Below are 14,469 nucleotides of genomic sequence, written 5' to 3' on the forward strand. Positions count from 1 at the left end.
GCTATAAGAGGGACAAAGACTGGTTAGACAAGCAATTTGACTGAAAAAGATTCTGAACATTTTAATTATCTTAATATAAATTACTATAATATGGCAACCAAATCAAGGTAATAGGATCTTGGGCTTTATTAAGAAGGGCAGAGCCACTTAGGACTAAATGAATGAATGAATGAATGATCATATAAATAAGTAAATGAATAAATGTGATGTGTAAAGCATTGTGCTGTTACTAATACAAATAGAAGAGCAAGACAGTATCTACTTTCAAACCGTATGTGTTTTTGGAGTGAGTCAACACAGTTGCCTTGCACTCTGCTTTTGTCAGATTTCATCTGAGGCATTGTGTCTTCACCCCATTATAAGGTGGATGTTAACAGACTGGAGAGTGTCTGGAGGACAACAACCAGAATGTTGAAGGGCCTTGAGACCATTACATAGGAAGATTTGTTGAAGGAACTGGGTATGTTTAGCCTGGAAAAGAGAAGACACTAGACTTGTCTTCATGTAATAGGGGCCAGGAAAAAACAAACAAACCTTCCTAACCATTAGAGCTGTTGAAAAGTAAGATTTCCTGGGTAGGGAGGGACAGGGAGAGAGGATAATCACTTATCAGGTATGCATTAGTGGAATTCCTTTTATGTGTGGTGTGGTTAGATTACTTACATTCTGGGAATCTGGGAATTGATCATAAAATTCCAGTGTAAGTTGCATTCATTCAATGAGATGCAAAAGGGGGAAATTTCTTCCTTAAGAACTCATTTATTTGTGTACTTAAGATTAATGTAATCAACCAAGAGAACAATGTACACATCAACAGCTACATTGTGAGATGAACAATCTTGATGGAAGAAGCTCCTCCCAGCAATCCAGAGAGCTAGGATAACTGTCTTAGAACAACTATGGACTATTATTCCTATCAAAAAGGAGGAAAAAGAAAACAAAACACACACACACACACACACACACACACACACACACACACACCTTCAGAATCTGATGAACACTATAAGAATTATCTCTTATGTATCTGTTTCCCTTAATTCTAATTCCTCATATGAAAAATTAATAATCTGTTTATCAAAATATGTATGTACAATGGGGACCTGACTGTTCACTGCTGAGGGGAGAGGGGTGGGAAGGGATGATGGAAGTAAATTTTGTAACAAAAATATACATGTGCATATGGATGAAATAAATAAACACATTTTAAAAAGGATTAATATAATCATAAATGGTTTGCAGGTTTTATTTAAATCAGATTTATAGAAAATATGAAACCTGAAGCATACATGTTGATATGTTATTGCAAATTGTTATCTGCTGTCTCCTGTTCTCCCCTCTCCTCTCCCCCCCTTCTTTTCTCTCCTTTCCTCATGGAGGAAAAGAGGCCTATAATAGAATAAATTTCCATCTTCTTATTAAAGTGTTTTGCTTAGAAGTGGTTTTTGTTCTGATATTTGAGCAGTAAGTATTATTGATTTTAAGCTTAGCTGGATTGTAGGATGCATAGAGAAGAGAAAAATGTGAGATATTGGAAAGGTAGAACCAAGTTCTGGGTAGGATGAGGTGTAAGGTGAGCTATTGGGGTAACTAGGCGTTGTAGTAGAGAACATTAATCTCTCAGGCTCAGATAAATACTAGCTGTGTTACCCTGGGCAAGTCATTTCATCCTGTTTACTTCAGTCTCCTAATATATAAAATGAACTAGAGAAGGGAATGACAAAACCACTCTAGTTTCTTTGCAAAGAAAATGCCCAAATGGGATTACAGCCACAACTGAACAACACCGGCCATAAAATGCTAGCTAGTATTATCCCATAGCAGTTAAGGCAACTAAAGTCTAATAGGTTCATAGATTTAGAACTGGAAGGGACTTGTAAAGGTCATCCTGTTGCGTCCTCTTATTTTTACAGGTAAGGACACTGGGATTCAGAAAGGGACATTTTCCAGTGTCCCATAGGTAGAAAGTGGTAGCTCTGGGATTCAGGCATACATAGGAATAAGAGTACTGTCTAGGTCTAGGTTACTCACCTGGAAGGATGCACATCTGTCTGGGTTGATCTTTGTATAGTTCAGTGGTTAGGGCAATAGAGTACTTGTTAATAGTGTGGGATTGGAAAGTGAAGTTCATTGCACCATCATTAGAATGTGATTGAGTAGTTGTGGAGTGACTGAATGGGATGGTACAGTTGTATTTGTTGTAGATCGTCTCCACTTTTGCAGCAAATGTTATTAGAAACATCTGTTTTTTCTGGGCATCTCTGACCTTCATGCTATAAAATGAACCAAATTTGTTCACCTTGTTTAATGTGAAATCAGCTCTCTTGTGACATAAAGACCCACGTGCATGGATAACAGGAGGTTTTCTTACCCTCATTGTTTATAACTGTTGTCCTGGCAAACTAGGTAAACAAATACATGGTCTATTGCAGTACCAGAGACTAAAGTTCTGTTTGCAAGTACACAGTTTTCAATGGCAGAGTAAGTTTGATTAAAAGGAGTAAAACAGAACAGAAATTGTAGAATAATTAACCATAAATTTCAGAAATGTTTGGAAACAGTCACAGTCTCAAGTCTGAGGGTCCCCCTGGAAAAGCTCTTCACCAGCCTTGTCTACTCCATCACTAAAAGTAATGTGGAACTTAGGATATTTCCTTTTCTTTTCCCTCCCTTCTTCTATCTCCTACTTGTGATTATAGAACATGAATTTAAGGAGTCCCTGATTTCTCAGGACATTTAAAATAGTTTTCTCTAGAGCCCTGTAGTCAAGAGGTGTATTGGCAAATGGTTACAATGTGTTAGTGCCCAGGACTTAATTTTAAGTTTTATTAATATTTTATTAATATTGCTATCCCTTGTGTTCTTGTCTAGAAAGTCAAAAACCCTAATTTTGTAGCCTTTGCTGATTTCTGAGCTGTAAACATTTGACTGAAGTCTAATACTCTCTGCTCTACAACTGGGCTGACTTTTTTAGCTTACTGCTATCGATATAGCTCCTCCAATTCTGAAACTAACTTTGCCATTGTTCTTGATAGGAGTATACCCACCTATTTCCTTATGGCTTCCTAATTTCAGATACAACGTGGACCTTCCCTGGTCACATTTCAGTTCTCTAGAAATAACTACAAGAGGAAACTTGTTTGTTCCTAATTCATTAAAAAAAACAAAAAACAAACCTAGTTTTATGTAGTACTGCTTTCTTCGCACTAGGTGGCTCCACTTGAACTCAATTAAGAATGAGATACTTTGTTTCTACTTTTTGTGTAGGTGTTAAATGGTTGGTTAAATTTAACTGAATTTTCAGTATCTAGATTTTATTTATTTATTCTTTTTTTTAATGGATGAAGGCTGGGATGTTTTGGGAAATAGTTAGAAACCAGCTTGGGAGAGGGAAGAATATGCAGGATATAAAATTGTTTTTTAATCTGTATTGTTTGTATTTTGTCCCTTTCAATTCTTAAATTTAGAAAATCAGCATAATAATGAACCAATCCCTGATTTGTGGCATTTGCTTATACTAAATATTTATCAATCTTATCTCCTGAAACCATTGGAACTAGCTCTAGTATACTTTTTGTCATTTGGTGCTGGTTCTTTGAGGTGAATTTTAAGTGGGAATGAAATTTTTAAGAAAATTTTTCATCAAATATTTTACATATACAGGCACACCTTGTAGATATTATGGGTTCAGTTCTTTCTTTTTCTTTCTTTTTTTCTTTTTTTTCTTTTTGGCAAGCCTATGGGGTAAGTGACTTGCCCAAGGTCACATAGCTAGGTTAATTATCAAGTGTCTGAAGTCGGACCTGAACTCAGTTCTTCCTGACTCTAGGGACAGTGTTCCATCCATTGTGTCACCTGGCTGCCCCACAGGTTCATTTCTCAACCATGCTAGTAGAGTGAATGTTATAATAAAGTGAGTCTAATTTTTTGGTTTCCTGGCATATATAAAAGTTAAGTTTATACTATACTGTAGTTTATTAAGTCTGAAATAAGTATTATGTCTAAAAAGCAATGTACATAATTAAAATACTTTATTGATAAAAAAAAATGCTAACCATTATCTTGTAATCTTTTTGCTAGTGGAGAATCTTGCCTTGATTGATGTTGATTACTGTTGATGATTAGGGTGGTGGTTGCTGAAGGTTGGGGTGACTGTGGCAATTTCTTAAAATAAAACAAGAAAGGAGTTTAATACATAGACTGACTCTTCCTTTCCTTGAATGCTGAAGAGACCTTTGTAGAGTTATTAATTGTCCGGATTTCAATATTGTGTCTCAAGGAATAGGGAGGCCTGAGGAGAGGGAAAGAGATGGAAAATGGTAGGTGGAGCAAATAGAACAATCACAACATTTAGCAATTAAGTTCACCATCTTATATGGGTGCAGTTTGTGGTCTCTCAGTTACAATAGTAACATCAAATATCACTGATCGTGGTTTGCCATAACACACATAATAGTGATCATAAAAAGTTTGAAATTTTGTGAAAAATTATCAAAATGTGACATAGAGACATGATATAGTTAAAAATCATCCATTTTGTAATTTATTTGTGCTCTATTTCTTGCTCAGTCATAAATTTCTCCCCTTTCCATAGATCTGACAAATAGAGTATTTCTTGGTCTGTTAATTGATCTATGTTGCACTCTGTCTAAATTCTATACCTGCTTTGACCTTATTTTGGTATAGGGCATGAAATGTGGGTCTGTGCCTAGTTTTTGTCACACTATTTTCTAGTTTTCTGAACAATTTTTGTCAAATGGTGAGTTATTATCCCAGAAGCTAATGTCTTTGGATTTGTCAAACAGTAGATTGCTGTAGTCATTTACCACTATTTCTTTTGAACTTTACCTAATCTACTTAACTGTTATTGTATTTCTTTGCCAGGCAATTTTGATGACTGCTACTTTAGATCTGATAGAGCTAGGCCACCTTCTTTTACATTTTTTTTTCCATCAGTTCCCTTGATATTCTTGACCTTTTGATGTTCCAGATGAATTTTGTTACTGTTTTTTCTAGCTCAGTAAAAATAATTATTTGGTAGTTTGATTGGTATGACATTAAATAAGTAACTTAATTTGGGTAGAATTGTCATTTTTATTATATTAGCTGGACCTAACCATGAGCAATTGACATTTTTTCAATTGTTTGGTTCTGACTTTATTTGTGTGAGAAGTGCTCTGTAATTGTATTTATACAGTTCCTGGGTTTGTCTTGGGAGGTAGATTCCCAAGTATTTATTGTTGTCTGCCATTACTTTAAATGGAATTCCTCTTTCTATCTCTTGCTCTTGATTTTTGTTGTTCATATAAAGAAATGATGATGATTCATGTGGGTTTTTTTCATATCCAGCTACTTTGCTGAATTTTTAATTGTTTCAAGTATCTTATTCCCTCTCTGGGCCAAAGCAAGTGAATAAAATATACTCAAGGTTCACACCCTCCCTTCTTTCCCTCTAATATAATAAATCTTTGTGTCTCTTCACCTGGTGTTACTTATCAATAGAAGTATTATCAATTAAATGGTATCATTCAAAGCTTGATTAAGTGATTACTTGATAAACTCAAGGTGCTATCAAAGTACAATCATAGATTGATAAGCAGAATTGCCTCATAGTCATTAAGTACCCTCCCCTCTTCTGTCTCATTAGAAATCCACTTCTCAAGAGTCATAAATTACATCAAATTTTAATCATTTCATACCTTACCGCCTTTTTACAATACCCTCCAAGGACACACAATCTTCATGAACCAAAGTATCATCCCCAGTGAAATCATTGCATTAACTATTTGTAACTCCCCCTTCCCGAGTATACTCTCTTCTCCCCCACCAGCTCCCCAACCAGGGTACTTAAACCCTTGACTGAAGTATGGATTAAGTCCAAACCATCTAAGTGGTTCCCTCCCCTCTGCCCCTAAAGTCACTTCTCATTTAATTAACTGTAGAGTCTTTAAGTGCTCTCAGTACTGGGACACTCTGAAGGTTTCTCTTAAGAACTTTACAATTAACTTGTAAGATACGGGAGGCACTGGATCAGGACCACCTTGCATAGGATTCCCTCATCAGAGGAAGTGCTAAGCTTTATGAGCAAAGAAAAATTAAAAGTAGGTCAAAGGAAACTAAGACACATTTGTTTAGAGTAAACACCCCTATTTTTCATCTGGGCTTTTTGTATCAAACATAGTGATGTCATCTTTGTCCTCTTCAGTGAAAAGACAAGAACTAACCATGCCCTTATCCTCTAAATCCAATCTCTTTAGTTATATTCAATTTTTCAACTATCCTGAGAGAAATCCAAATCTCAAGAGTTACAAGTATTATATCTTCCCTTATAGGATTGTATACAATAATATAGTCTTGATTTACATTCCCCCCCACCCTTTGCCTTTTCCTTTACCTTTTTATGCATCTCTTGAATCGTGTATTTGGAGATTGAATTCTCTGTTCATTTCTGATCTTTTAATCAGGAAATTTTGGAAGTCCTCTATTTTGTTGAATATCCATCTTTTCCCCTGAAAGAATAGGCTGAATTCTTTGCCCTTATATATACATATACATATACATATATATATATATATATATATATATATATATACACATATATATATATACATATATATATATATATATATATATATATTTGTATGGCATTTCTATGATATATGTATGTATGGCATTCCAGGTCCTCTAGTTCTTCATTGTTGAAGCTGATAAGCCCTGTGTAAAGCTAATTGTGTTTCCTTTTTATTTAAATTGCTTCTTTTTTGCTCCTTGTAGTATTTTCTCCTTTATTTGAAAATTCTGGAATTTGGCTCTGACAGCCCTTGGAATTTTTATCCTGGGGTCTCTTTCTGGAGGAGTTTTATGTATTCTTTCAATGACTATTTTGTCTTCTTGTTCTAGCAGATTTGGACTGTTTTCTCTGATAATTTCCTGCAAGGTGTTTTCCAGGTTCTTTTTTTTTTTTAATCTAGACTTTCTGGTAGTCCAATAATTTGTAAATTATCCCTTCTGGATCTATGTTCTGGGTCATTTGTTTTTCCTGAAAGGTACTTTACATTTTCTTCAAGTTTTCAGCCTCTTTACTTTGTTTCATGGAATCTTGTAGTCTTGTAGATTCATTTTATTTGTCCATTTCTAATTTTTAGGGTTTTATTTTCTTCAGTTAACTTTTGTGTTTCCTTTTCCAGTGGGTTAATTTCACTCTGCTGAGTTTCATTCCTTTTTCAGGGGATCTGTTTTATGCTTTTGAAGAGTTACATTCCTTTTCCAATTGATTATTTTTACTTTTAAAGGAGTTTATTTCTTTTCATCAAATTTTCATAATTTTCCTGCATGACTCTCATTTCTTTTTTCCATTTTTTCCTTCTTCCTCTCTTCTTTGTTTTTCAAATTCTTTTTTAAGTTCTTCTTTGAGCTTTTGGATTGGAGTCCAATTCAAAGACTCTTTTGAGACTTCTTACATGGCATTGTTATCATCTCTATCTGCAAATTAACTTTTAGCTAATTTGCTCATCTTTTTTGTTTTAGTTCTGCTCTTGGGGTATTGGGGATATAGACTGGCTGGGGTCTGATCCTTGACTTGTTATTGGCCAAGATGTTGCCCATTCATTCCAGGCCTTGCTTTTGTAGAGGTTTGTTTCCTCTATGTCCAGGCTCTGACTTAGCAGTGGTTTGTTCCCAACCCAGTCCTGTCTTTTGTCCCAAAGTTGCCAAGGTTCAGACTTTGTTTGGGTTGGCACCCTCCCTGCTGGCTTGCTATCTAGCTGCTGGTACCTGTGCTGGCATCAAGCTGTCAAGACCTGGACTGTTGTGTGGCTCAAAGACTCCCACTTTGCAGCTGTCCAGCTTCCTGGGCTTTGCTTGCCCTTTTTCCCTCAGATAGACCTTCACTGAATCCACGATGTCCACCATTGAAAACTTCTTTGGATCTTGTCTTTTCTTGGTGGGATCTGTAGTTTTAATGTCTTTTTAGAGGCTTCCTTTAACATTGTGTAGGGAAACCCTCTGGAATCATGTGAGTCTCATGCCACCATCTTGGCTCTACCCTGAATATCTACTCCTTTCTGTCTCTCTCTCTGTCTCCCTGTCTCTGTCTCTCACTGTCTCTGTCTCTATCTCTGTCTCTATGTCTCTCCTTCTGTCTGTCTGTCTCTTGTTTTCTTTCTTTTTCTATGATAAATTTTAAATGCTAAAGAAAGATGTTTATATCTGATCCTGAAGGTAACAGAGAGTGAACAGCACTCATTACTGAGGGACATGACATGGTCACTCTGTTCATTAGAAAAATTGCCATGGCTACTTGGTGGAGGATGATAGGAGTGAACTGGGGACAAGGCAGGGAGAATGATTAAAGGGTAGGGTCTAAACTACAATAAGTGGAAAAAGAATATGGATACCAGAGATCGAAATGACAAATGTTTGCAAGGATTGGCTGTGTTGCCTTAGTAATAAATGTGAGGTACCAAGGATGATGTAAAATTAGTGAGACTTGGTAATGTGAAAGAATAGTGGTACCCTTGATGATAATAAGAAAATTTTGAAGTGAGAAGGATAATGAGTTCTGTTTTGGATATGTTGAGTTAAAAATCCCTATGAGATATCTAACTTCAGATGTTAAAAAAAAGTTATTCTTATAAGCAGTTTTATTTTTAAAGTATTTTATGGTATCTCCCTTCCTTGGACAATATAACATTAAAAGTGTCTAAGGATTTCATCCATCATTCTATTAGAATGTTTTCATTGATAATGTGGTGTACTGAATAGCTAATACTTCACTTTTTAGAAAAAAAAATGTTAATGAAAATGTTAACTCTTGTCCCCCCCTCCCCTTCTCTCACCCCTGCCAGGATCATTGAACAAGAGGAATCAACCAGAGAAGAAGATGATGTTCTGGGACCTGGTTATACAGAGGATTCAACTGATGTGTACAGCTCCCAATTTGAAACCATTTTGGATAATACGTCTTTATATTACAGTGCGGAGTCACTGGAGACTTTATATTCAGAACCTGATAGCTATTTCAGCTTTGAAATGCCTCTCACGCCTATGATCCAACAGCGCATCAAAGAAGGCAGTCAGTTCTTAGAGAGGACTTCAGGGCCACAGCACGATGTCCTCAGTGTCTCTGCTGATGGTGGGATAATAATCGGCTATCCTGGGGAGATCCCCAATGGGACCAATGATGCTGATGACTCTGTCTATGGAAGGGGCACTTCTGAGACAACTTTCTGGGGAAGGTAGCACTTTTCTCTCTGTCTCATGTATATTACAGTATTTTGTCACCATACCATTTTCTCACCAGGAATTTGGGAAATGGGAAATCAAAGAATATTTCACCAAGTTCTGATGATATAAATGAGGAAAGAGCAGTTTGGGGTTTTTGTTCTGAAAAGGGAATATTGAAAAGCTCTTGTCAGAAGGGGGTGTAGAAGGAATACTTAGCAATGGCACCTTGGCAGAGGGTTGGTTGTATGTAGATGGATTGTACTGTGGAGTGGACACTCAACAGATAATTATTTCCAATTATTATATAATAGAATAGATTTGGTTTTATATATGAGGCTGAATGAATTGTTTTTGTTTGTTAGTCATTTTGAGTTATACTAGTGATAATAGACAGTTTGCTTTTTACAGATGAGGAAACTGAGGCAAATAGGGTTAAGTGTCTTTCCCAGAGTCATACAGCTACTTGAATTCCTGGGGAAAAAAAGTCTTCCTGACTCCAGGTCCAGTACTCTATCTACCATGCCACCTACTTGCCCTTTGAATAAATTAAAATGAATTTATTAAAATGCACACTATATATCATTTACTCTGATAGAAATTCAGCAAAACAGGAACTTATATTCATGTTTTTGGTTTGTTTTGCAAAGGAATGGGGTTAAGTGACTTTCCCAAGGTCCAGTACTCTATCCACTGAGCTACCTAACTGCCCCAGGAACTTAACATTCTAATAAGAGAAGATGATATAAAAGATGGAACTAGAAAGGTTGTGATGTACCCATGTGAGCATTGTTTGACTGGAAGGTGGCATGGTAGACTGGGTTCTGGGAAAGATGAGATAGAAGCTTCTCTATCAATTCCTGTCAGTGGATAGAATCAGAATTCCTATGGGATGGGGGATGAAGAAGATGACCAAGGGCTAAGGGCATGCTTTGGAAATGAGTGCAAAGTAACTTGATGATCTAGGCTCTAGGTAAGATAAGTGATATTAAATGATGATTTTTAAAATGACACCTATATGGCCTCAGACACTTACTAGTTGTATGACTTAGCCCTGTTTGCCTCTGTTTCCTCATCTGCAAAATGAGCTAGAGAAAAATAACAAACCACTCCAGTATCTTTGCCAAGAAAACCCCAAATGGGATTGTGATGAGACAGACATGACTGAAGCAACGGAACAACAACAACCAATGTTCCGAAAGTCAGATAAGTTTTTAGAGTCTATCTAGGAGATGAATTGCAAGTTGCATAATAGCGACAGCATGTTACAGTAGGAAGGACACTCAATTTTGAATCAAAGGACCTGTGTTTGATTTCTTGCTAAGGAACTTGGAAAATCACTGAACTTCTGTGGCTGTCAGTATCCTTATCCCTAAAATGGGGTGGGGGGTGGGGGTGGGGGGGTGGGGGTTTAGTTCTGGATTAGTGGCAGCTGAATCTCTTTATAGCTCCTAAATTCTGTGATTCCAATCTCCTTTTTTATTAATACTTCATTTTTACAAATACATGTTATGAAAGTTTTTCAACATTCATCCATATGCAGATGGATATTTTTAAGTTGCGGCATTTCCTTTCATCCTCCCTTCCCACCCTCCTCCCCTCAGCTGTGAACAGTCAGGTTAGCTTTATATATACATGTTTGTGATAAATAGATTAGTCATTTTTGGTATGAGGAATTAGGATTAAGGGAAAGAGATACATTAGAGATAATTTTATAAATTATTCATCAGATTCTAAAAGGTTTAAAAAAATTTTTTTCTTTGTTTTGTTTTGTTTTTCTTTCTCTGGATAGGGGGATAGTATTGTCCATGGCCAGGCTAATAGGGTTGACCTAGCTCTCTGAACTGCTGAGAGGAATTGATTCCATCAAGCTTGATCATCTCGCAATGTTGTTAATGTATACATTGTTCTCTTGGGTCAGGTCCTGTAAGTCATTCCATGCTTCTCTAGAGTCCAACCATTTATGGTTTCTTATAGAACAGTAATACTCCATAGTATTCATGTACTGATTCTGATCTTCCAAGATTCTTTCCACCTCTAAAGCTATGCTCTTACCTCTGACACTAGGTGTCTGGTCTATGGCCAGTCACTTAATTTCTCAGTGTCAACACTTACCTGTGATTTGAACTGAGCTCTGTTGGACACTAAAGCCAAGATTCTTTTTAATGAACTGCAGAAAATATTTCACACTTAAGAAGGTCAGTGATTTCATCTGAATAGAGTCCCTAATGTAGATTGCAGGCCTCCCCCCTCAAAAAAAAGTCTCCTAATGGCCAGATTCTGGGGAATGAGCTTCAATTTGGCTAGGCTGGTTCTTGGAAGATAGAAACAGAAATAGAATCTGTTCCTGGGCAGTTCTGGAAGACTTTTCAGCATGATAGGATCTGCCAGGTCTCGAGTGCCCTTGGCATGGTCTTTGAGAACTCATTTCTTTATGATAAGGCATTGGAGCAAGTCTTAGGTCAAGGAAAATTGTTCGCAATAGCTGCCAAATTACATAAGGGTTGCATGGCCAACCATCAATTATTTAGGAATAAATCTTCTCCCCTTGTAAAGGCCAGCTCTCTGTCTTCTTCCTCCAGAGATTTGTCTCTGTGTATTCCAGATATCTTTGTCCTTTTTACTAGAAGGGGAAATGGGGAAGACACTAATAATACTTAATGATTTTTTTTCAAAATTGATTAAAAATTCTTAAATTTTAGGCACTGAACTAAGAGAGGGTGAGTAGAGAGTGAAAACATTTTTAAATGGTTTGAGAAAAGCAAGATTTTCTACTGATCTGCTCTGCATTATAAGACTTTCATTGTGACTTTTTTTAATTTTCATCTCCTACCATAGTGATAGATCATATTATTTGTAGGAGTATAAATGATGTGTGTTTTTTTTTTTAGTTTTTGCAAGGCAATAGGGTTAAGTGGCTTGCCCAAGGCCACACGGCTAGGTAATTATTAAGTGTCTGAGTCCAGATTTGAACCCAGGTACTCCTGACTCCAGGGCAGCTACTGTGCCACCTACCTGCCTCTATAAATGATGTTTGAAAGGCATTATGGTACGTACCTAAATCTAGCTATATTGTTGTTAGGTTTGTATTCTAAAGAGATCAAGGAAAAAAGAAAAGGATATTTCTGTACAAAATATTGATAGCAGTTCTTTTTGTGGTGGCGCAGTGGATAAAGCACCGGCCCTGGAGTCAGGAGTACCTGGGTTCAAATCTGAGCTCAGACACTTAATAATTACCTAGCCGTGTGGCCTTGGGCAAGCCACTTAACCCCATTGCCTTGCAAAAAAACCTAAAAGAAATGACTAAGAGCATGGTTTAAGAAAATTAAGGCATAGATGAACTGAACCAGAAAAATACAATAACAGCAATACTATAAGGATAATAAATTGTGAAAAACTTCCCTACATGAATTAATACAGTAATCCAAGATAATCATGATGAAAAATATTGTCCATATCTAGATAGGCAATTGATGAACTCTGAATGCTGATTAGAACATATTTTTGTTTCTTTCTTTTATCTTATCATTCTATTTCTTTTTATTACTTTTTTGTTGTATGGCTTATATTGGAAATATGTTTTCCATGACTTCTTGTAAAATGGGTTTCATATTGCTTGCTCAGTGGATGGGGAGAAAGAGAATTTGTAACTGAAATTTTGAAAAAAAATGTTAACAAAAGTCAAATGCATCTTACAAATTTATGCAATGTAATTCTATACTAATAAGTTTCTGTCTTATAGAAAAAAATCGTTTTATGGAGCAAACAATCGATGGTTAGTCATAGAGTCAGGAAGACCTGTTGTATTCAAGTCCTAAATCTAGACACACTGTAAAGTTGAATTGACTTAAAATAGTCACCATGTGACCTACTTTTGAAGACTGAGTTATGGAAGAGTTGTAATCAGCTTTATAGAGGGTGTTTCTTCTATAGGATTTCTCTAAACCGATGAATTCACAAGTCTAGATCTCTCTCCTCTCTGTCTTCTCTGTCTCTGCCTCTCTATCTTTCTCCCCCTCTCCCTCTTACACCTAATCCCTGAGCCACAAAAAGTAGTTATTGATATGGAATTAATAAACAATAGTATTTTAAGTATATGTTTTGATAGAGGAAATAGAGTTGGATGTTAAGCAGTTAATTTGGTCTGCCAAGGACAGTTCTCTGTGGAACCCATTTTTCAGTTTCTGATTTTGGCCACAGACTTAGTGTCAAAGAACTTAATCATTTTCACCAAATCTCTTCTCCAGGCAACATGGGAAAGTGCAGTAGTCGATTTTTATACCATTTAATGGGAAAGTGAAAAAGGAGACAATACTGAATTGGAAAAAGAAGCTAGGTGACTCAGTAGATAGAATATTGGGTATGGAGTCAGGAAGACCTGAATTCAAATACAGCTTCAGGTATTTAATAGCTTTGCAACCCTGGGCAAGTCACTTAATCTCTTATTTATCTCATTTCCTCAACTGTAAAATGGAAATAATAATGGTACCTACCTTGCAAAATTGTTGTGAGTATCACCTAAGATACTTGTTTTAAAAAAAAATTGCTTAACAGTCCCTGGCACCCAGTAGGCATTTAATAAGGGCTTATTCCATTCCCTTCCCCACCATATTTCTTTTAGTACAATGTCATTAAACTCAAATAGAAATGGGAACTTAAGAGTCCCACATTGACTTAGTTTCAAAATGTCATTTTCTCTAATTTTCTTGTATTTGTATTTTTTAAATATTTCCTAATTATATTTTAATCATGTTTGGAACACCTTTGGGAGTTTTGTGGGCCAAATGTGATCCATGGGCCACGTGCATGACCTCTCTATTTCAATGTATCTTCTTTTTGGTCATCTATAGAGTACCTGATAAATATTCATAAGCAGGGTAAACAACTTGGTTTACAAGTGTGAGGGGTAGCCTGATTTTTTGAAATGAATGGAGTCATCTATAATTAAAAATTAAAGAATAATTGAAGCAAAGTGTTGAGTGATATTGGTAAAATTTATTGCTTCAAAATCATAACAAAAAAGAATGATCTGTAGTAGGATGTTGGGAGGTGCAGCAGTCTCCTAGTTAGGTCAGAAAACCAAGAGCAAAAGCACTTGCCTGTGACACATGCTTCTGTCAATCCATTTAAGAATGTGAATGTTCCATAGAATCTCAGACTTGAAAGGGCCCTTAAAGGTCATCTAGTGCAACTGTTCACCCAATATAACATCCCTGACAGGTGGTCATTCAGCCTCTTGTTGAATTC

General features: G+C 36.3%; 1 protein-coding gene across 6 annotated transcripts in view; it reads left to right on the forward strand.

Annotated features, from left to right (window-relative positions):
• The window catches only part of PSD3 (pleckstrin and Sec7 domain containing 3), a 765,972-nt gene that overhangs the window by 364,044 nt on the left and 387,459 nt on the right, over positions 1-14,469 (forward strand). For all 6 annotated transcript variants that reach the window (XM_074209082.1, XM_074209077.1, XM_074209078.1 and 3 more), the window contains one exon: positions 8,847-9,236. In XM_074209082.1, the coding sequence (XP_074065183.1) occupies positions 8,847-9,236 (390 nt within the window). The remainder of the gene's footprint in view (positions 1-8,846; positions 9,237-14,469) is intronic.

The sequence above is a fragment of the Macrotis lagotis genome, chromosome 1 (assembly GCF_037893015.1).
Source record: "Macrotis lagotis isolate mMagLag1 chromosome 1, bilby.v1.9.chrom.fasta, whole genome shotgun sequence".
Taxonomy (NCBI): domain Eukaryota; kingdom Metazoa; phylum Chordata; class Mammalia; order Peramelemorphia; family Peramelidae; genus Macrotis; species Macrotis lagotis.